This window comes from Lutra lutra, chromosome 16 (assembly GCF_902655055.1).
Source record: "Lutra lutra chromosome 16, mLutLut1.2, whole genome shotgun sequence".
NCBI classification, from domain to species: Eukaryota; Metazoa; Chordata; class Mammalia; order Carnivora; family Mustelidae; genus Lutra; species Lutra lutra.
Window position 1 is genome coordinate 34,529,545 of NC_062293.1, and position 22,157 is coordinate 34,551,701.

The 22,157-nt window shown below is 34.1% G+C and overlaps 1 protein-coding gene across 2 annotated transcripts in view; it reads left to right on the forward strand.

Annotated features, from left to right (window-relative positions):
- Positions 1 to 22,157, forward strand: part of MED13 (mediator complex subunit 13) — a 105,577-nt gene that overhangs the window by 46,463 nt on the left and 36,957 nt on the right. For both annotated transcript variants that reach the window (XM_047706011.1, XM_047706012.1), the window contains exons 9-14: positions 4,139 to 4,822; positions 15,389 to 15,602; positions 17,046 to 17,127; positions 18,797 to 18,918; positions 20,560 to 20,650; positions 20,783 to 20,997. In XM_047706011.1, the coding sequence (XP_047561967.1) occupies positions 4,139 to 4,822; positions 15,389 to 15,602; positions 17,046 to 17,127; positions 18,797 to 18,918; positions 20,560 to 20,650; positions 20,783 to 20,997 (1,408 nt within the window). The remainder of the gene's footprint in view (positions 1 to 4,138; positions 4,823 to 15,388; positions 15,603 to 17,045; positions 17,128 to 18,796; positions 18,919 to 20,559; positions 20,651 to 20,782; positions 20,998 to 22,157) is intronic.

Sequence of the window (22,157 nt, forward strand, 5' to 3'; positions counted from 1 at the left end):
CCTTTTTTTCTTAACCTGGCTTAGAAGTTACTCTATTTTAATTCTTCTGTAAGTTGAATCAAACATTTATTGCATTTGTTTTCTGTCAAATTGAAAGTTAATCATTATGTCTGTTTTCCTTATTGCATTGTGTTCTGTCAAATCGAAAGTTAATCTTTATGTCCATTTTCTTTATGGAACAGACAAGGACCTTTGGACATGTTAATCTTGCCCCAGTTATTTTCTGTGTTGTTGTTTTTTGCATTTTAGTTCTACCTTGTTCTGTTGGGAAAATTTTCAAACATGTAGAAAAGTAAGAAAATTGGACTGTGTACTTTTATGTAGCAGCCATCCATATTTACTTACTACATTTACTTCATTTAGACCTCTTCTACTGAAGACTTGTAAAAATTTTAACATTTTATTGAAGTTGATTCATCTAAAATGATTATTTTGACATATCAGTATAAAACTTTGAGATCCTTGGCATCTTTTTTTTCATGTCTTCAAAAACTGGTTTACATTTTACACTTGAAGCACATCTCAATTTGAACTAGACACATTTTGAGTTTCTAGTAGTCACATGTGATTGTAGATATCATTGTTAGACAGCAGAACTTTAGAAATAGAACTAGGACCAATGACTGTAAGATACACAAAAGGGAAGTTTCCATTTAGCATAAATTAATTTTTAACAGGGTGCCTGGCTTGTTGTCTGGACTCTTGATCTTGGGGTCATGAGTTTGAGCCCCACACTGGGGATAGATTACTTAAATAAAATTTTTTTTAATTCTTTTTTAACAACTGGAGCTATTTAACAATGGAATGCATTTCCTTATAAGGTAATGTGGGCCTTGTCATTGAAAGTATTCAAAGACAGGATGATCAGAGAAGGGATTATTCTACATTGGAATAAACTACTGCTTGTTTTTTAATGACCAGTTTTTTATTAAAAATTTTTTAAATGCTAAATTTGAATAATTCAAATAATGCACATGAAATAAAATTAAAAACTTAATTTCCTCTCATATATGTCTGCAGATCTGCCTACTTTCTTTCATACAAATGACATCATGCTATATATACTGTTCTGCAGCTTTCTTTTTTTGATAAACAGTTATCATGGGTATTTTTCTATGTTAACATATATGGACCCTCCTCTGAGTTAAGTTTATACTACTCCATAATACTGTGAAGATGTAATACTTTATTTGGGCATTCCCCTATGCTGTACTCTTGGCTGAAGTTTTTTTTTTAGAGATTTTATTTATTTATTTGAGGGAACGAGAGAGCACTAGCAGGAGGGAGGGGCAGAAGAAGAGGGAGAAGCAGACTCCCCGCTGAGCAGCGAGCCCCATGTGGGGCTCGATCCTAGGACCCTGAGATCATGACCTGAGCTGAAGGCTGGTGCTTAACGAGCTGAGCCACCCAGGCACACCTTGCTGAAAATTTTTAAAGCAAATACTAAGTATCATTTCACTCCTTCAGTACACAACTCTAGTAATTTATTATTAATTATCTATTAATATTTTATTATTTTCTTACATAACTGTAATTTCATTATCACACCTAATAAAAAGAATAGTATTTTCTTAGTATCATCTCATACCGTCTACAGATTTGTCTCTGAAATATCTTTTTGTAGTAGATTTGTTTTGACAAGGATCTGAACAGGAAGTTTACATTTGGTTAAGTCTTCTAGGTCTCTCTTGTAATCCCCTACACCATTTTTATGCCATTGACTTGGTTGGAAAAGCTATGTCAGTTATCCTGTGGAATGTTCCATATTCTGGATTTCTCAGTTTTTCATATATATTATAACCTGTACTTTAAGTGTGTCATTTAATTTCTTCCTTTATCCCTTGCATTTCTATAAATGGAAGTTAGTTGTAGAGCTGTGCTGTCCAGTTCTAGCCACTAGTGGCTATTTAAAGTATTTGGATTTAAATACACTTAAAAATTCAGTTTCTCAGTTGAACTAGTCACATATCAGGTCCTCAGTAGCCAAATAGAACATTTCCATTATTACAGGAAGTTTTGTTGGACAGTGCTGATCTAGAGGCTTAATGTATTCATGTTTAATTTTTAAAAATTTTTAAATTTTATTTTTGAGAGAGCAAATGTGTGAGCTGTGGGTTGGGGGAGAGAGAAAGGATCTTAGGCGGGCTCCACGCCCAGCACACACACCCTGACACTGGGCTCAGTCTCAGGACCCTGAGATCTTGACCTGAGCTGAAATCAAGAGTCAGATGCTCAACCCACTGAGGCACCGAGGCACACCTCAAGCTCAAAATATTTGAGGAGAATACTTTGTAAGTGGTGCTGTGTTGTTTTGTATTGTGTCACATCAGAAGACAAATGTCTGTTTGTTCTTCACTTTTAATAATTAGTTGAGATTGAGGAGGTGATGATCAGCTTTGACCCCTCATTGTAAAGTTGACCATTTTTACTATGAATAATCTCTTTTTTCTTACTACTTTGGCTAAAACTTTCAATAGTTATTGAATAGAAATATTGAATTAATGTTTTTGCTTTGTTCCCAGTTGCAGGGATAAATTTTTCAGTCTTTTATCATTAAGTATGATATTAGTTGTTTCTCATAGATGTCCTTTATCAAATTAAGTTTTAGTCTGCATTTTGAACCTTCTTATAATGAATTATGTGTTGAATTTTGCCATATGTTTTTTTGTACTTTTGGAGATAACTATATGGTTTTCTCTTTTATTCTGTTAATGTGATGAATAATACTGATTTCTGTTGAATGTTCTACCTTCTATTCCTGGGACAGCTATCGTTTGGTCATGATGTATTATACTTTTATAAATTACTGGATTACTAATATTTTGTTAATGATTTACATCTATATTCTTGAGGGATATTATTCTGTGATTTCCTTTTCTTATAATGTCTTTGATTTTGTTAACAGGTTAATGTGGATTTTTAATTATGTCTTTTTGACATAATCCTAATTTTCTTCGATAACTTTCATGCTTTTTTCCCCTTATGCATATAATTATGTCCTAGACTCTGTACGGAGGAGTGTTCAGCATGTTCCCTGAATAGAGAGGGTTCTTCAAAACACCTACAATTGCTTTTTCATACTTTTTGGTTATCTCTGACACAACAAAAATCTAATGAATACTGAATGCTTTTACTTTATATTCCTCCACATTTTTTGCTTAGTTTCTTAGTTTAAAAAATACATTATATACATCATTGTCAGTTGAATTTAGAAATCTCAAGGTGCACAGTATTTTTACTACACTTAAATCTTAAACTCTGAACAAAATTACTAGGTTTTTAGGTATATAGTTTTAAGTTTTTCAGTTTCAGAATTCCTTCACATTATGAGGAAAATAATTCTTTTAGTCAATTTCTTTTCTAGTTAGCTGATTCTTTAGTTTGTAGTGGTAAGACTTGGGAGAAGGAAGGTAGGTGCTGTATGTGGTCCATCAAGCTGTTGCAGTGTGCTATCCAGAATGATTTAACTTCATTTCTGTAGAATAAGTTTTTTGGCTGTTTGCTATAGGATTGTAGATGATGTTTGAGCTCAGCCAATCCAATGATTTATAACAGTTATTCTGAAATATCAGGTACATTCATGAATGAATGAGTTTCAGATCTTTCTATACTTTTTATCTTAAAATAACTAGAATTTTATCTCTGTGTATTCACATACTAAAATATTTAGGTTGTGTGAGGCTCCTGGGTGGTTCAGTTGCTTAAGCATCTGCTTTCAGCTCAAGACATGATCCCAGGATCCTGGGATCAAGCCCTGCATCGGGCTCCCTGCTTAGGAGGGAGCCTGCTTCTCCCTCTCCCTCTGCCTGCCTCTCCCCCCTGCTTGTGCTCTCTCGCTTTCTCTGACAAATAAATAAATAAAATCTTTAAATAAAATAAAAACTTTAGGTTATGTAAGGTAAATCATCTTTGTTATCTGATCACATAGTTATTAAATGAGCAGAAGATAATTGGCTCTTATAAATCTTTCTGAAGTTCATAGTTTCAGGTTGCTGAACAAAGTATTTTTTCCGGGTAAATTCAAATAATTTACTTTTAGATTTATATGTAAAAAAACAAATACATGAATTGTCTAATAGTGTTAACTTGCGTACTTTGATGTAATAGCTATACTGTAACCATTCTTCTAACTTTTTAGGCACAAAAATCTCAAACCAAGAAATCCTGGACAACAAGGACAGGCACCGTCTTTAAGTCAGCAACAACAAGTACTTCCTAAGCACAAGACCAATGAAAAACAAGAAAAGAGTGAAAAACCACAGAAACGCCCCTTGACTCCTTTTCACCATCGTGTATCTGTTAGTGATGATGTTGGCATGGATACAGATTCAGCTAGCCAAAGACTTGTGATCTCCGCTCCAGACAGTCAAGTGAGATTTTCAAATATCCGAACTAATGATGTAGCAAAGACTCCTCAGATGCATGGCACCGAAATGGCAAATTCACCTCAGCCACCTCCACTTAGTCCTCACCCATGTGACGTGGTCGATGAAGGAGTGACTAAAACACCTTCAACTCCTCAAAGTCAGCATTTTTATCAAATGCCAACACCAGATCCCTTGGTTCCTTCTAAACCAATGGAAGATAGGATAGACAGTTTATCCCAGTCTTTCCCAGCTCAGTTCCAGGAAGCTGTAGAACCTACAGTGTATGTTGGTACAGCAGTAAACTTGGAAGAAGATGAAGCTAATATAGCCTGGAAATATTACAAGGTCCCAAAGAAAAAAGATGTAGAGTTTTTACCACCTCAGCTTCCAAGTGATAAATTCAAGGATGATCCAGTTGGACCTTTTGGACAGGAAAGTGTAACATCAGTTACAGAGTATGTATTTTTTTAATAGTCGCTATTTATAATTTAAGGGTAGAAATGATGTAAGTTCTTGATACTAGGACTCCAGAATTGGTTTCAGGGTTCGATTTATAATAATAATCCTTTAAGTATTCGTTTTGCATAACTTCTTTAGTGTGTTTTTTTCCTCAGGGCACCTCTTTATTGTGAAATATTAGTCACAAAAAAAGTGGAGAAAATAATAGCCCTTATCTATCTACCAACTTCATGGTTTTGCATATAATTAGAACTACTGTGTACAATTTTTCTTCCTCTATTTTTCCTTCCTCTGTCCTAAATTTGGTATTTATATCATTTCTATAGATGTTTTTATACATGTAGTTCTAGTTAGTTCATTTTAATTGCTTTATAGTGTTTCTTTGTTATGAATAATACATAATTTATCTACTTTCTTAAAGATGGACATGTTATTTTCAGTGTTTTTCCAGTTACATAGGATGTAGCAGTAAGCTTTTTTGTACATATTTCCTTATGTATTTGTATAAAATTTCTCCAGGGAATGCATTTAAAAATGGAATTGCTGGGCCTTGGGGTCATTGCCAGGTTGGCTCTCCACCTATACCAGTTTACATCTTCATCAACCAGGAGAGTATGAGAATGGTATTTTCCTCAGTGTTTGGTATTACAAGACTTTTAGTTTGGCTAATCTTCTGTATACAGAATGGCATCTTATTCTCTTAATATGTGTTTTCCAGATTCCTAACAAGATTAAGCATCATTTAAAATGTTCACTGGACATTTAGATTTCGTCCTTTGTGAACTGTCTATAGTCTATTTTTCTTTCACTTTTTCCCCCAATTCTTTGCATGTTCTGGCTATTAATCTTAGTTACATTTGTTATAGATATCTTCCTCCATTCTGTGGATTGTCATTGTCCACTTTCTGTGTGACATACTTGGGGTGGGAAGCTTTTTTGGGTTGCCCTTTACTATGTTACCCTGATTACATTTATATTCTGTCCCATAAATTTTTGCACTTTTATCTATAAATTTCTCTAAAAGGTGAAAATCAACCAACAAAACATTAATTTCATTAAAAATGTCTGTCTTCTTACCAGTGCAAGACCAAAGAGTGTGCAAAGGTTATTGTCAGCAAAAGTATTTAAGGTTTTGATTTTAGCTTAGAATTTTAAAATTTCAGAAGAATATGTGCAGGTATAGTGATCCTTGGTTGTCTTTACTGGGCATTTGCAGTGAGCTCGATCAGTTTGAATTCTTTTTTTGTCCTTCTGGGAAGTTTTTATATCCCCCCCCCCTTCTCTGTGGAACCTCTGTAATTCATATGTTGGATTTCTGTATTTTCTTTCATTTCCCATGCAATTTTTCCTTTGTATTCTAAGAGGATTCCTCAAATTTCTTCTAATGCTTTCTTGAAGCCTTAATATTTATTGCTTATGTTTTCTTATTTCTAAACTTTTTAAAAAATAGCATTCCCTTATTTAATGTTCTATAATTTTTTCTTTAAAATTACTTTATTTTCCTTTTTTAAATAATTATTTCTTCATACACTTATTTTTTTCTTTTTTGAGAGAGATGTACTGAGAGGGTGGAGGGGAGAGGAAAAGAGAGAATCTTAAGCAGGTTCCATGCCCAGCATGGAACCCAAGCCCAGTGTTTGTGGGGGGCAGGGGGGAGCTCATTCCCTCAATCCTGACATTATGACCTGAGTTGAAATCAAGAGTCACATGCTTAAGTGGCTCAGCCATCTGTGCCCCTCTTCATACATTTTAGAATGAAGGAATAGGGGAGCTGATTGGCAGGCCTTACTCATTTAGTAAATAATTTAGTATATTCTTTGTATTAATTCTGTATACTGCTTTATGATAACTGTGTGGGGGATGATTTGGAGGGGAGGCCTGGTACCTAAATTCCAGAATAAAAAGATGTCAGATCTTGGGTTTTCATCAGGTAGCTTATTCATTTTTCTTAGAGAAGGAACTCTTACTCCTCCATTTTCAGCTCTTATTTTTCAATTCTGTCTGGAGATACAGGTCCAAATTTTCTCTCTCTCTCTCTCTCTCTCTCTTTTTTTTTTTTTTTTTTTTTTGAGAGTTTGGCTCTCCTGTTGTTTATATAGGTTGCCTATAGCCCCCTCTTGCATGTTCTAGGCCATGACCTTTCTCTGCTGTGTTTCATTGATTTTGAGCTTCCCTGAGACTAAGTAAAATGTGTAGCCCATTTGTAGCCTCAGCCTATCTCATTTTCCTGTTAAAGGTTTATTCTCTTTTTATATTCTTTATTTTAGTGGACAAACCTGTGTGCCTTATCTAGCTCTTTGAATCTTAAAGATACTCTGGTATTTTTTTTTTTTTTTAATTAGAATTAATCTGGATTTGAAACTTAGGGACTTCAGGATACCCTTATGATCATGGAAGAAACCTAGCTTATTAGTTTTTAGTCAGGAGATCTCATGAAAGCAAATGATGTCTTGGACACAAATCTAAAAGATCTGAGTACTGGAGGTATTATAAAAGTCCTCAATTCTTGTCTAGAACTACTGTTGGTCTTTCTGTTTCTGTACTTCTCTACATACCTAGTAGAGTGATCATTATAAGTTAAATGTTATGTTACTCATTTGCTTAAAACCCTTGAGTAGTTTTCCTTTACATTTAGAATAAAATCCAGACTCCTTCCTTATCTGAAAGATTCTGCCCAGTTCCTGCTAGTTCTTCACTCTTATTTACTAACTCTCTTATTTGCTTCTTGATTTCATGACATCAACTTTCTTGCTATTCCTTCAGAAAGCCAACCTCATTCCTAATGACCTTTAGAATTGTATTACAGATGGGCAGACAGTTCACCTCTTTCTTATTTAGCCCTGTTGAAAAGTTACCTTCTCAGGAGGTATTTTCCTTACTATTATTATCTAAACTCCCCAAATCACTGCCTATCTTGTACACTGCTTTTTAAAAATTTTTTATGTTTATTTTTTATTTTTTCTTTATATAGGTTATCTGAAATTACATTATGTATTTGTTAATGATCTTTTCATTAAAATGTAACCTATATGAGGGCAAGGACTCTCTGTCTTGTTTACTGCTGTATTTCTCTAGCATACACACACACATATACATGCCTAGAACAATTCTAGGTCCATAGCAGACATTTGGCAAATGTTGGGATAAATGAAACAATGGTATGGCCCTAGGGTTACTGATTTTAGAACTTGTTTTCTTTCTAGATTTTATTTTCTTATTTAATGTATATAAAATGTAGCATTGTGAATATTTTTAGCTTTACAAACTTACAGGGTGAGTTTTTATGGGCACATCATATTCATAAGATCCAAGAGTCCTAGCCATAACTTTAAGTAAGTGTATTAGCTGCTTGTGTGCATGAATGAACAAGTGAAATGAAATGAAGGTCTCTTAGAAGTTAATGCAGTTTAATCTTAGAATCTGTTCTGATAATATTTGACATTTTTGTCACTGAATAAGAATGAGAAGGAAGAAGCATAATGCAGGAAGGCAGCATGCAGAGTAGAATGGTGCTGGGTCATGATTATTTAAATTAAGGAAATGACATGCTTCCATCTGTTCCTAGTCACCATTTTTTCTACTTCATAAAAAGAAAGGAAAAGAATGAATAAAAGGTGTGTGTGTTTTTTTTTTTTTTAATTCTGTGTCTCATGTAAGTATTGTTTTGGTTTTACTAGTTACTAAATGTATATTGTGTCACAATTTACTTTTAGATGAATCCTTTTTATTATTATAGTAGATTAGAATATAAAAAATACCACAAAAAAGTAAGCCCTCAGCTTAGCTGCTTGAAACATGAACTAAAACATTTATGGAATATAATTGTTCTGTATTTGATAGGTTAGAAGTTTTTTGATTTTATTCTTTCCTTTTGTAGTTAACTGTTCTATGGCTGTAGTTCTCAGTTGGGGCAATTTCTTATTTCCCCACTCATACCTTCAGGTGACATGGGGTAGTGTTGTCACAACATGGGGCTTGCTAAATATCCTACCATATATATAGTACGGTCCCCAACAACAAAGCCCAAAATGTTAATAGTGTTGAAGTGCTTTAATATCATGAATCATTTTTAACAGAAATTTGAACTCTAGGATAGATTACTAAATTAGGCCAAACCTGTTTACTGATTAGTTTTACTAGGGAGATTCCCCCATACTATTTTATTATCCAGTAAAATATCTGGCATGGGCTTTAGTGTTAGCATTATGCTAAAGCAGAAGTTTTGGTTTTTTGATTTGTTTGTTTCCATATGTTAAAAGGATCTTGCTTGGGTAATTTAGTGATTCTGGTCCAGCTATTAATGTTACTTGAGATAGGAAGCCATGAGGATCATCTGTCAGATGATATTCCTTGTCATTAAAATAAGTTCTGTGAATTAATATTCTCTCACTGGCATTTAAACAACCTTAAATTTTTAAAAGAAGCATTGTATAGCTTTAAAGATAGGACTTTTCAGGGCACCTGGGTGGCTCAGTGGGTTAAAGCCTCTGCCTTCAGCTCAGGTCCTGATCCCAGGGTCTTGGGATAGAGCCCTGCATCAGGCTCCCTGCTTAGCAGGGAGCCTGCTTCCTCCTCTCTCTCTCTGCCTGCGTCTCTGCCTACTTGTGATCTCTGTCAAATAAATAAAAAATCTTTAAAAAAAAAAAAAAGATTTTTCTAGTCAGAGTAATCCATTCAGAAGTCTAGATTTTTATATAAATAAATTTTTGAATTCTTACTAGACATTGTAAATTTCTAATCTTTTTCCATACTCTTGAGTTTTGAAAGCATATTTAAATATATGGCAGGCAGTTAGGGGGCTGTTGTATCTCCTATGTTCTTTCACCCTTTTTAAAAGATCATACTCCTCAAAGATACATTTTATCAGTTTGAATAAAACTGAAGTTTCTCTAATATGCAAAATGCTATAAGGCACTGTTGGAGTATAAAATAAATTTGGTCCTGGCCCTAAATGAAATTGTAATCTAATGGAAAATAATGTTAAATTCTCTGATAGAAGTATACATAAAATATATTAGGGATGGAGAACCAGAGTAAAGAATAATTTCATTCCATTTATGAAGATCCAGAAGCTTTATGTAGTTTGGTATGGCTAGATTATCTGGTGTTGCTTACTAGTTTGGTATGTCATGATGAGTAAGGAGTCGTGAAAGGTGGGGTAGGGCTATATAATGGAATAGCAAAATATTGTTTATAAGTTTATGTATTAATGTATTATCCTTGAGATGATAGGGGCACTGGTGGAAGCTTTTTTGAAGTAGATAAAATAACAGGTTTTGGAAGATAGGATTTTAGAAATACTAACCAAGTAGCATTATTGAAAGACTGTTTAGATGAAGAGAGATGTATGAAAGGATGTCAGTTTGGACATCTTGAATAGCTCAGATACAAGGTAATTGAGGGCCAAAGGAAAATTAGAACGAGATCATTAGAGATGTATGGATTTTGTGGATGTAGAGTAGGCTGAAGAACTTTACAGCCAATCATTGAATAGTAAAGTAGGGGAGTAATAGAAGTGTTAAAGACCAGCATATTTATTTTATGAGGGAAAGAGGAAAAACAGATTTGAATGCTGCTTTCCTACTTTTTTACTTTGGACTAAATCTTCAGCTTAATTTTTATAATTTTTTTAAAGCGAAAGAAGCTGTAAATCTCTTGTTATCTTGAAGGAGAGGGATTGGGAAATTTTTATGTCTCTGTTAGGCCTTTGTGTAGAATATGACTTTTAACTATGTGCTTGTAATACATATACGTTGTAAATTTGTGAATTCAGTTTTAGGAGCCTGCTTAAAGATTCAGTCAGGCAGTTGTCAAGTGTTTCAAGCTTAGGAGAAAACTTATATTAACCCAGTTGGAGTAATACAGAGGCATAGAGGAGCAAGAATGTATCAGTAGAAATTTAAAAAGAAACTTTTTAAATAAAAATTGACAGGTGTGTGTCTTTTTTAGAAAGTGATGAAGGAGGAACTTGGATGTTTGTTTTATTTATGTTAAGTGAAAACTCATTTCCATTTGGTGTAAGTTAAGTTTTCCATTGATTGCTGTTAAAAGGTGGCATTGTGCTTCCATAATAGGCGAATAAAGAAAGCAATACTCTTGGTTTTTCTCATTAATTTTAGGTGCTGTTGGCTGCCTAACTAGGACAGAGTAATAGGATTCATCATTTTTAAACACCTTCCCAGTGTGCAGCATTGATGCCAGATTTTTTAGCAACTACTTTAAAGCAAAATTCCTTTTTAAATGTTTTAGTATTTGTTCAAGGAGAAAGGTTGGGTGGCACATAGCATATCCTACATACACGATATACACATCTGTGGCTATCCTCTTTTTGCTTCTAGTTATTTTTAGTTTCTCTATTAGTTAATGATAGCATCTATTTTAGAATAGTGGCTTTTAAGACCTTGTAAGTTTTGAAGATAGAGTTTCTGCAAAGAAACATGACAGTTTTTAATATCATTTTTCAAGGGCTTAGCTTAATACTTAATTCTAGTATTATTTGTGATTGCTTAAAATGGTCTTCTGTTCTGAATCAGAGGGAAACATTTCTAAACCCTGAGCAAGGAAGAACTATGCTTGAGCATATTTGTATCATGTTTTGTTTGGTAGTAAGGCCACATACATCAGGGTATTTTAACCATAGCATTCATCAATAGAACTAGATCCTACATTGTATTAGTGATATATCTAGTTTTTTATTGTATATATTAAATGGTTTTTAGAGTGTGTTATTTGACCTTTAAAAGTTAGTTTTAGTTATTTTGTTTCATAGAAGTCTATGATGAAATAAACTTCTGATTTACTGTATTCTAAATCTTTTAAGTAAATCTTATTTGATAATACAATAAAGCTTTACTTTTGACAGCAAGCTTGACTCAGTTTAAGGATTGATTCTGAAGATTGGAGATGATATTAGAAAAGGTACAATTAAAGAAAATAGGGGATTTTTTTATATTTATTGAATTCATTTATTCCTTAACATCTCCTTCTGTAGTTTATCTCTTTTTATAAATGTCAATCTTAATATTGTCATATCTTGTCTGGAAAGAATTTTATTGAATAAAGGCTTAAAAGCATGTGCTACTCTAAGGTATGTTAAATTCTCTACAATTGTATTTCAGGAGGGGCATGTGGGTGGCTCAGTTGAGTGTCCTAACTCTTGATTTTGGCTCAGGTCATGATCTCTCAGGTGGTGAGTTCAAGCCCCTTGTCAGGCTCCATGGTCAGTGGGGAGTCTGCTGGAGATTCTGTTCATCTCCCTCTGCCCCTCCCGCTGCTCATGTGCACAGGCATTCTCTCTCTCTCTCTTTAATAAATCTTACATAATTATTTTTAGGATGGAATGTTACTGTTGTCATAGTAAAAGAAAAGAGATACAATTAATGAATAATATAAAAGTAATTTCAATTTGCTTTGGGCTTTGCAAAGCTTCCTGTTCATGGCTGTACCTAATCCTCTTCCAGCTGGTCTGTATTTAGCTTTATATTTGATTGAAACTATCTCTGTAGTTAACCATTTGGCTATATGTCAGTTTCTTTTAGAAAAGGAGAGGTGTTATTCCTGTTTCACAAAAGTATGTGTATACTACATAATTGGATAGTGTTAAAGTGACTGAGTTTCTGAGTTTTTAATTTGGCATCTTTTAAAAATCGCAATTTTTTCTACTCTTAATTATTTTTAAATACAGAAGGATGTGTAATGTAAATAATTTATATTTTAATATTTGTTATGACTTGATACTCTTGATACTATTAACTACATTTAAATTCTTTGCATATCCTAATGTCTGTGATAACCGTTCAATAAAATAACAAGTTGTCTTTAGGCACTGCATTTGCTTTACTCATTTTTATTCTTCGTAGAGCCCTATGCAGTAGGATTGATCCTTTTAATGTTACTGCACATTAATTTAACTACCTATGTAAACAGTGTGGCAGTTTTTCTGCTTCTGCTAGAGGACAACTTAATATGAAAAGCAGAGTTGTGTTTTTCAGCCCTTCACAGAGTAGTGTTGTCTTTCAGGTTGGTGGTGGAGAGGGGTAGGGGTAGTGCGATTTTACACTTTGACCCTATGAATAGTTAATTTGAATATACATACTTAAAATCTGTCTAGCCCAACTTTGCTATATATTATCTTAGCAAACCATTTTTTTCTGCATAGTTTGCACATCAAAGAGACATACCCTTCATTTCCTATCTTATAACGTTAAACGTAAGTTTTAAGTAAGAAAATCTATGTCAAAGTAGATGGAAAAACCATTTTCACAGTATTTATGTTAAAATCTAATAGTTCAAAAAATAGTTACTTAGGGTCTAACATGGTAAGGTATAAAGCTACTTTTAAGAAATAAATGTTCATTTATAGAACAGTACTATTCTAAAAATTGTTTTTTTGGTTTTTTTTTTTAAGATTTTATTTATTTATTTTAGATGGAGACAGAGTAGGAGCAGAGGTGGGGCAAAGGGAGAGGGCGAAGCAGGCTCCCCAACAAGCAGGGAGACCAACACACAGGATCATGACCTGAGCTGAAGGCAGACACTTAACAGACCAAGCCACCCAGGCACCCTGTCCTAACAATTAATTGTAAAACATATCCCTGTTGACTAGATAGCCACATGTTTTCATGGAAGAAAGTCTTTGTAGACTTGGGATTTTAGTTTTGGGGATAAATGGGCATATTAGGAATAAAAATGGCATGCATGATATTTGATAGCAGGTTTAGAAAATACCAGTTACCTTTTTTATGGCTTCTGTTTCAACCTTAGTTTATAGAGTATAGAGTGCTTCTAGTGCTGGGCATTGGTGAATAGATTTAAAAATATATCCCTCTCATTCCAGGATTTTCTGAACTAGCATATGCTTTCGTCATTCCCAGATCTTAGATCTCTTAGGATTTTTTTGTGTTAAATTGTTGGACAGAAAGTGGTAGCCATACCACTTTCTGATGAATAAAGATGGCTTGTTTCAAAGTACAGGATTTAGGATTATTAGTGCAACCCCAACATCTCTATCCTATATGGCTTTTAGATTTGACATATTCATTTAGGAAATACTTACTGAGTTACTTTAACATGCCAGGTGCTGTTCTAGGCATTTGGAATATTTCAGTGAACAAAGACAAGATCCTCATCATTTAGGGACTTATATTCTACTGAGAGTGACAATCAGCTATGAACATAAGCAAGTTCAGAAGTATGTTAAAAGATAACTGCTAAGGAAAAATAGAGCAGGGCAAGGGGGTTCAGTGTTGAGGTAGTTGAGCATTTTGCAATTTTAAATAAGGACTCATACATAGGGTGACATTTAAACAGAAACTTTTAGGAAGTGAGGGAGATGGCCATGCTGATATTTCGAGAAAGGATGCTCCAAACAAAGGGAACACTCAGCAGTGTATCAGGCCTGTTTGAGGAATATCAAGAAAGTTCTTGGAAGCAGAGTGAGAGAGGAAGGAGCAGAATAACAGAAGGTGAAGTTGGGAGAGGAAAAGAGAAAGATCATGGAAAACTGTGGTAGGATATTATAAGGACTTTAGTTTTTATTCAGAATAAAATAGTCCTGCAGGATTTTGACCATGGTCTGACTAGAGGTTTAGCTGCTTCTTTCTGGCAGCATAGGAAACTCAGCTTTACAGACAACAGAGAACATGAAATTGGGAGTCAAAAAGTGTCTTACACAAATCAAAATCAAATCATTTAGTATTCACACTCACCAAGCACCCCCGTCTTCAGAGATGGAAAAGTTCTGATGCTTTCCAGAATTCTGGTGTGCAAATCAGCTTGTGGCTTCTTTTAACCTTAGATTTTAGCTTTCTCTGATCTGTAAGTTTCTAGTAGTTTGTTTTTCCAACTTCACTGTTGTTTCCCTCTCTTGTTCTGTTGTTCTTTGTCATTTTATTGGATATTTATTGGAGAATATAAAGAAACAACGTTTATTACTCACCACGTGAAACCATAAGGCTGATAATATAAAAATAAATTTTTCAGCGTGATCAGAAAAAATCTTTAAAGTACTTGTGCTGAAACTTGCTATTATAAAACCTCTTGTCTGAATTAATAATAGTTATAACGTTATTTGTGGAAGACACAGACTAGGTCTTTAAAATATTTTGTAACCATTCATGCAGTGGGAAGATGATAATCACTTTCATTGTATAAATGTATAAATTGTATAAACTTGTCTCACCATATAGTCCACATTTTGGGAGTTCCTATCTTGGAGCAGTTGCAATTTAAGAGTCCCTTTCAGTGAATGGATTTGGACACGTTAATGCATTTGAGGATTTGGGAAAAAAGTGGATTACCAAAAGAGTATATTTTGGTGAAAGAACATAGCAAGAAGAGGCTTAGATTTTAGCTTCATTTCTTTATTGCTAAATTTGAAGGTTTAATAAATCATATAACCTTTCTGTGCTCTGGTTTCTTCATTTATATAATGAAGGATTGCAGGTTAGATGATCTCTAAATAATCCTGAAAACTTTATGATTCTTAAGGCATATTGTAATTTTTTTAATGATTTTATGGAAAATAAATACTAATTTTCTAATTTTGTTTTTTTTTTATGCAGGTTAATGGTGCAATGTAAGAAACCTTTAAAAGTTTCTGATGAATTAGTACAGCAATATCAAATTAAAAATCAGTATCTTTCAGCAATAGCATCTGATGCAGAGCAAGAATCTAAAATCGATCCATATGCATTTGTTGAAGGAGATGAGGAATTCCTTTTTCCTGATAAGAAAGAAAGACAAAATAGTGAGAGAGAAGCTGTAAAAAAACACAAGGTGAGTAAAAGAAATCAAAGTACACCAAAGGGTCACTGATGATTTGTAACACTGCATATAGTACCACACTTCTCATTATTGTCTTTTAAAATAGAACAGATTAAAAAAAATAGAACAGATTTATCATTGTAACTTAGGAAAACTTTTTTTTTTTTTTTTTTTTTAAAGCAAGAAAGACCAGGGTGAGGGGAGGGCAGAGAGAGAGAGAGAAAATCTTTTTTTTTTTTTTTTTTAAGATTTTATTTATTTATTAGAGAGAGAGTAGGAATAGGGAGGGAGGGAGGGAGGGGCAGAGGGAGAGGAAGATGCAAACTCCCTGCTGAGCAGGGAAGCCTGACACAGGGCTTAGTCCCAGGATTCTGAGATCATGACCTGAGCTGAAGTCAGATGCTTAACCAACTGAGCCACCCAGGTGCCCTGAAAGAGAATGTTAAGCAGGCTCCATGCCCAGTGAAGAGCCCAACATGGGGCTCAAGCTCATGACCCTGAGATCATAACCTGAGCCGAAATCAAGAGTCAGATGCTTAACTGACTGAGCACCCATGTGCCCCAGGAAGATACGTTTTTTTTTTTTTTAATAGGTGCGTCAGGCACATTATACAAAATTTAAGAGCTTGTGTGGACTTTATAGCTGGTCTCTCATAATGAGAAGATTCTTACTGTTTAAGAGTTTTTGGATTAGAGAAAGTACATTAACTTCTGCGATACTGAAATCAGGGCATTTAAGTAGATAAACTCTTTTGATAAACTGAATTAAAATATGCTATAGGTAAATTGCCAGTTTTCAAAAATACAATAAAATACACAATGCCTAGTTTATAAAATACATGATATTTTTTAATGTGAGTTAAGAACTTATAGTGTCCCTTAAAGTAATGTATTTTGTGTAGGATATAGAAATATTTATTAAAATGTAAAAAAATCAAATATTAGAGGGTCTATTAAGCACAAGATCATGCTGTTAAGAATTTTGCCTTAAAAACGAAATGTAGACATTAAAAGCTATAAAATTGTGAAAAGGATCCAATAATAAGTGTAATACAAAGAATTCATTTCCCAAAGTTTTTAGCCTTAACTGTGTGGCCGGTACTTGAAAATTTGTCCTTTTGTAAATATGAGAACAGTAGTAGCTGGGAAGGCTATAGGTGCTCTAGAAAGAATGTGGACTTTGGAAATTGAGAGATTTATGTTGGAATCCCAGCTCCACTATTTATTTATCGGATATATTTATTTATCAGATATATTTCCTGGGTTATCTTTAACACTACTTTTTGCCTGTGAGTCGAGCATAGTACTTACTTATCATATAGGTTAGTTGTGGGAATTAGTATGTCTGTAGAAAACCTGGCAGGATGCTTGACATGACACGTAGTTACTCAATACTTGGAAGATTTTGTTATTTTAAATTATATATTTTAATCTAATATGTAATACTGTTTGCAGGGAGAAGATGGGCCATCTAGTGTAACAGTTTTATCACATGAGGAAGATGCTATGTCATTATTTAGTCCCTCTATCAAGCAAGGTAAAACTTCTGTTTCCTAATAAAAATATTGCATTGCAGGATTATTACTACAAACTAACTTGATATTATTAGACTTCTGTTGTTCCTTTTTGTATAATTCATAGGTTTTATAGAGAGGTACCTATCTTAAAATGATGGCTTTATTGTTTATTTTGCACTGGGAGAAGCAAGTTGAGGTGGTAAAAATCCTTTGTTTTCCATTGTTGGAAGTTTGCTTTCTCACAAATAAAAATAGTTCTCATCTTTAAAATGAGATTTAAGAGATCATCACCTAAGGTCCCTCTCAGATCTGAAAATTTACAAATTAGGCTTGACTATAATTTTGTTGTCCTTTTCTCTCAAATTAGGAGAACTGTTGCTGAAATTAGTAATTTAACAAATAATTTTCAAGCAGGTGTTACATGTAGGCACAGTTCTTGACACTTTGAAAGTATCTGACTAGTTTTGTTGTGCTTGGAATAGGCATACGACAGCACGTTCTTTTACAAGTTCTGTTTAACTTTTGATGAAGGCAGAAGAAGTTGTCCTTCGGTAGGTTTTTTTAGGGACAAAGTTCTGTTTTAATATTTGAAATAGAGAGGGTCAGGCCCTCAGAATAAGGAAAAAATGGTCTTTAATGAAGTAAATTCAATTGATAATTTTGAGTAGCTTCATAGGTTAACAGTTTGGGTTCTTTGAGCTATTTACCTACCGTAGGATGTAGAGAACATGTAATTGCTATCTTGTACTTTCTCACAATCTGGACCACATACTGCATTCTGGATCATCTTTTGAGGTGGAGATTGCAAATCTTGGTTTTTAATAAGTACCCTAGATGATTTTTTTTACGCCAAATTTCAGAATTAATGTTCTAGTGAATTTTTAGAACTGACATGCAGAGGCACTTGGAAAGTGGCTTTTATGTTTCTGAAAGTGAGGGCTATTTCAAGTCATTTGATACTCCAAGGATGCTTCAGAAGGTTATATATCAAACTACAAATTTGTTTTTTGTGTGTGGGAATGTAAGAGGAGTTTAACTTCCATTGGTATTTGTACTTTTTTCTTAAGTAATCATATATTTTTCCCCCTGCATCTTGGGGGGAAAAAAGGGAAAAGGGAAATAAAATTCTAGAACTAAAAGGAAGCTTAACCAAAAGGTAATATTTATTGAGTACTTAAGTGCCTAGCACTGGATAAAGTGTTTTAGCTATATCCTTTCATGTTTAGTTCTTGCCATTACTAAGGTACAGAGAGGTTAAGTAACTTGCTCAGGGTCATTCTATTAGTGTGAGTTGGGAATTCAAATTAATAATAGTCCATCTTACTCAAGAGCCAGAGCACTTAGTCATCATACTATGCTTGTTTTACATTTCAGGAAGATAGAAAAATAAGAATGTGTGTGTGTCTACTGTAGTTCTAAGACTATATATCTTTTTATTTGATATATAAAATTGGAGTACTTAGCCGTGTTATGGATTACGTAGCGTTTGGTGAGCTTCCTGGAGAAGTTAGTACTGTTATGTTTGCAACTTTATTTCTATAAACAAATTTCTTAGATTTAAGCAAATCACAGTTTTTTATTGTATAATACTCTTACAAGTTTAAAGTTAGAGGTCTAGTTTAAATTAATAGAATAATATTTGGTCAGTTGTAGAATTTTTTATTTTGTTTTTCTGATTGACATATATAGATGCTCCACGCCCTACTAGTCATGCCCGTCCTCCATCAACCAGTTTGATTTATGACTCAGACCTGGCTGTCTCTTACACTGACCTTGATAATCTCTTCAATTCTGATGAAGATGAACTAACAGTGAGTATTCTGTTAATGGTTAAGGTTATATTTTCTTTTCCTTGATCTTATATAGACTTACTTTTCAGAAGTGATGTGTGACTTGAATAGTATGTTTTGCCCTGAAAAATAGGAAATATTTTGAAATTAGATTTTATTAATTGGTTTCTTTTTTTAAACTTATATTTGAGCAATCTTGCAATAGTGTCACATACAAACTGTAAAGGTTTTTTCTTAATTTTTTTATATTTGAAGGACATGTGTGATTAAGCTTAATTTCTACTATATATTCTTTTTCTGCAGTCTTTAGGAAGCAGAATTATTTTCCTGTTCTTTGATCTCTCATTTGAGAAATGACCCTAGAATTGACTCATGCATAAAATAATAACATTATAATTATGTGCCTTGTCAATTTATTAAGGAATACTGCTCCTTTGAATATGTTTGACATTCTAGCCATTATTATAAGACAGCTATATACTATAATAGTGAAAGAGGTAGAAAAAGAAATATTTAACTTTGAACATCCATTTGCAGAGGAAGATGATTATAAAAGAAAGCTTAAAATGAGATTTGCTAGAATGTCAAGTCTCTAGCAAATTAATGAACTGAGTGCTGCATTATTATAAAAAGAATTCCATTTTCATCTGCATAAAGGTAGCTTAGAAACTTCTATAGTACTTTTGGTCATTCTTGTTCTATATAATATGTACTTTTAATCCTCTCTATGATACACACATACACACTACATATGTATATTTATGTATATATGTATATACACATATATGCACATTTGGTGTCTTCATTTAAGTGACCTAAGGTAGATATAGCTATACATAAACTTAAGTTCTATATCCCTGAATACTTGTGTAGTTTTATGCTTTCTCTCTGTTACCATTCATGTATCAGCTGTGCCTCTTGTGAGGTAAAAAGGTTGTAATTAGAACTCAGTCTGTATATTTATGACAAAGTGGCTAACAAAAGGCTTGGAACCAAGTTGTCAGGTCTGAAAACATTGGTGACAGATTGGAGATGGTAAAACGACTTGTTCAATGTATTAAAACTAATTTTTAGTTAGGTATCCTGTTACTTATCATATGAGATCTTTCTGAAGTTTGTGCTTTGTTTTACATGTTGTAACATTTTTGTAAGGGTAAGGAGATTATTAAACAAGATAAAAGTGTAAATTAGATTTCAGAGGTGTGATTTATATAGGAAACTTCATTGTGTTTTATTTAAGGGGACAAATGCTTTATGGGTATCTTTTACTAAGAAGTAGTTCGGATATTACAGATCCTTATTGCACAGTTCCTTTTCTTTCATTTTTTTTTTTTTTTTTTTAATAGGCTTTAAGTGGTAGGTTATTTTTGCTTCTGTGTGTTCTGAAAGTATTGGTCCTGTGTTTTGGAGGAACTTTTCCCTCTGTTAATTTGTAGGATTATCAAATAAACAGAGAAATTAATCTGGATTCATTGATTGCCTAAAAAGTGTTCTACATCTTTTTGAATTGTTTCTAATAACTAATATTTGTCTCTGGCACAACCAGAATAATATATTTGACGAATAGGGTTGACTTTCAAGTTATATCTTAATGATTACCATCTTGAATCACATTGGTCTTAAAATTTTAGATAAATAGTATGTTTTTGTTTTTGTTAATAGCCTGGATCTAAAAAGTCAGCAAATGGAACAGATGATAAATCAAGCAGTAAGGAATCAAAGACAGGAAATCTGGACCCACTATCTTGCATAAGTAAGCTTCCCAAATCTGCTCCAGATAAGTTTGCAAATTTTTAATCTGAATAAAATTCCCCACCCCTTTCTTTTAAACACAGATTTACTTCTTTTTAGTCTTATGTTAAAGTGTGTGTTTTATTAAATACAGGCACTGCAGATCTTCATAAAATGTATCCTACACCACCATCGTTGGAACAACATATTATGGGATTTTCCCCAATGAATATGAGTAATAAAGAATATGGTAGTATGGATATAACACCTGGAGGAACTGTTCTAGAAGGAAATAGTTCTAGTATAGGAACGCAGTTCAAAATTGAGGTTGATGAAGGATTCTGTAGCCCCAAACCTTCTGAAATTAAAGTAAGTATTTTATTTTTCTAGAAAAATAATTGACTTCCTATATATATTTTGTATATGGGGAGGGGAGAGGGGAGGCTGGGGAGGAGCAGAAGGAGAGGGAGAGAGGTTCTTAAACAGGCTCCACGCCCAGTGTGGAGGCTGAAGTGGGGCTCTGTCTCGCAACCCTGAGAGAGTGACTTGAGCTGAAGTCAAAAGTCAGAGACACCCAACCAACTGAGCCACCCAGGTGCCCCTCCAGTATTTTCTTACAGAGTCAGTATATTGCTATATTAAAAAATCTGTTCATGGTGAATCCTATATTGTGGTTGACAGATTTGAAGACTAAGTAGTGGTTATACTATTAAGAATGCATTTAAGAACACTTAGGCTGGGGCACCTGGGTGGCTCAGTGGGTTATAAGCCTCTGCCTTCGGCTCAGGTCATGATCCCAGGGTCCTGGGATCGAGCCCCGCATCGGGCTCTCTGCTCAGCAGGGAACCTGCTTCCTCCTCTCTCTCTGCCTGTCTCTCTGCCTACTTGTGATCTCTGTCAAATGAATAAATAAAAAAAATAAAAAAAAAAAAGAACACTTAGGCTGCTTCCATAATTTGGCTATTGTAAATAATGGTGCTATAAACATAGGGGTGCATGAATCCCTTTGAATTAGTGTTTTTGTAATTTTTTAAAAAGATTTTATTTATTTATTTGACAGAGCACAAGCAGGGGTAGTAGCAGGCAGAGCAAGGTGAAAAATCAGACTCCCTGCTGAGCAGGGGACCCAACTTGGGGCTTGATCCTAGGACTGTGGGCTGAACTGAAGGCAGCTACCTAACCAACTGAGCCACTCAGGTGCCCCACGTACCTTTTGAGTAGATACTCAGCAGTGTGATTATTGAATTGTAGGGTAGTTCTATTTTTAACTTATTTAGGAACCTTCATTGTTTTCCACAATGACTTCACCAGTTTGCATTGCTACCAGCGGTGCAAGAGGGTTCCTTTATCTCCATCAACACCTATTGTTTCTTGTGTGTGTGTGTGTTTTTTTAAACATTTGATTTATTTGACAGCGTTAAGTAGGGGGAGCAGCAGGCAGAGGGTAAGGGAGAAGTAGGCTCCCCACTGAGCAGGGAGCCCAACATGGGGCTTGATCCCAGGATCAAGACCTGAGCTGAAGGCAGATG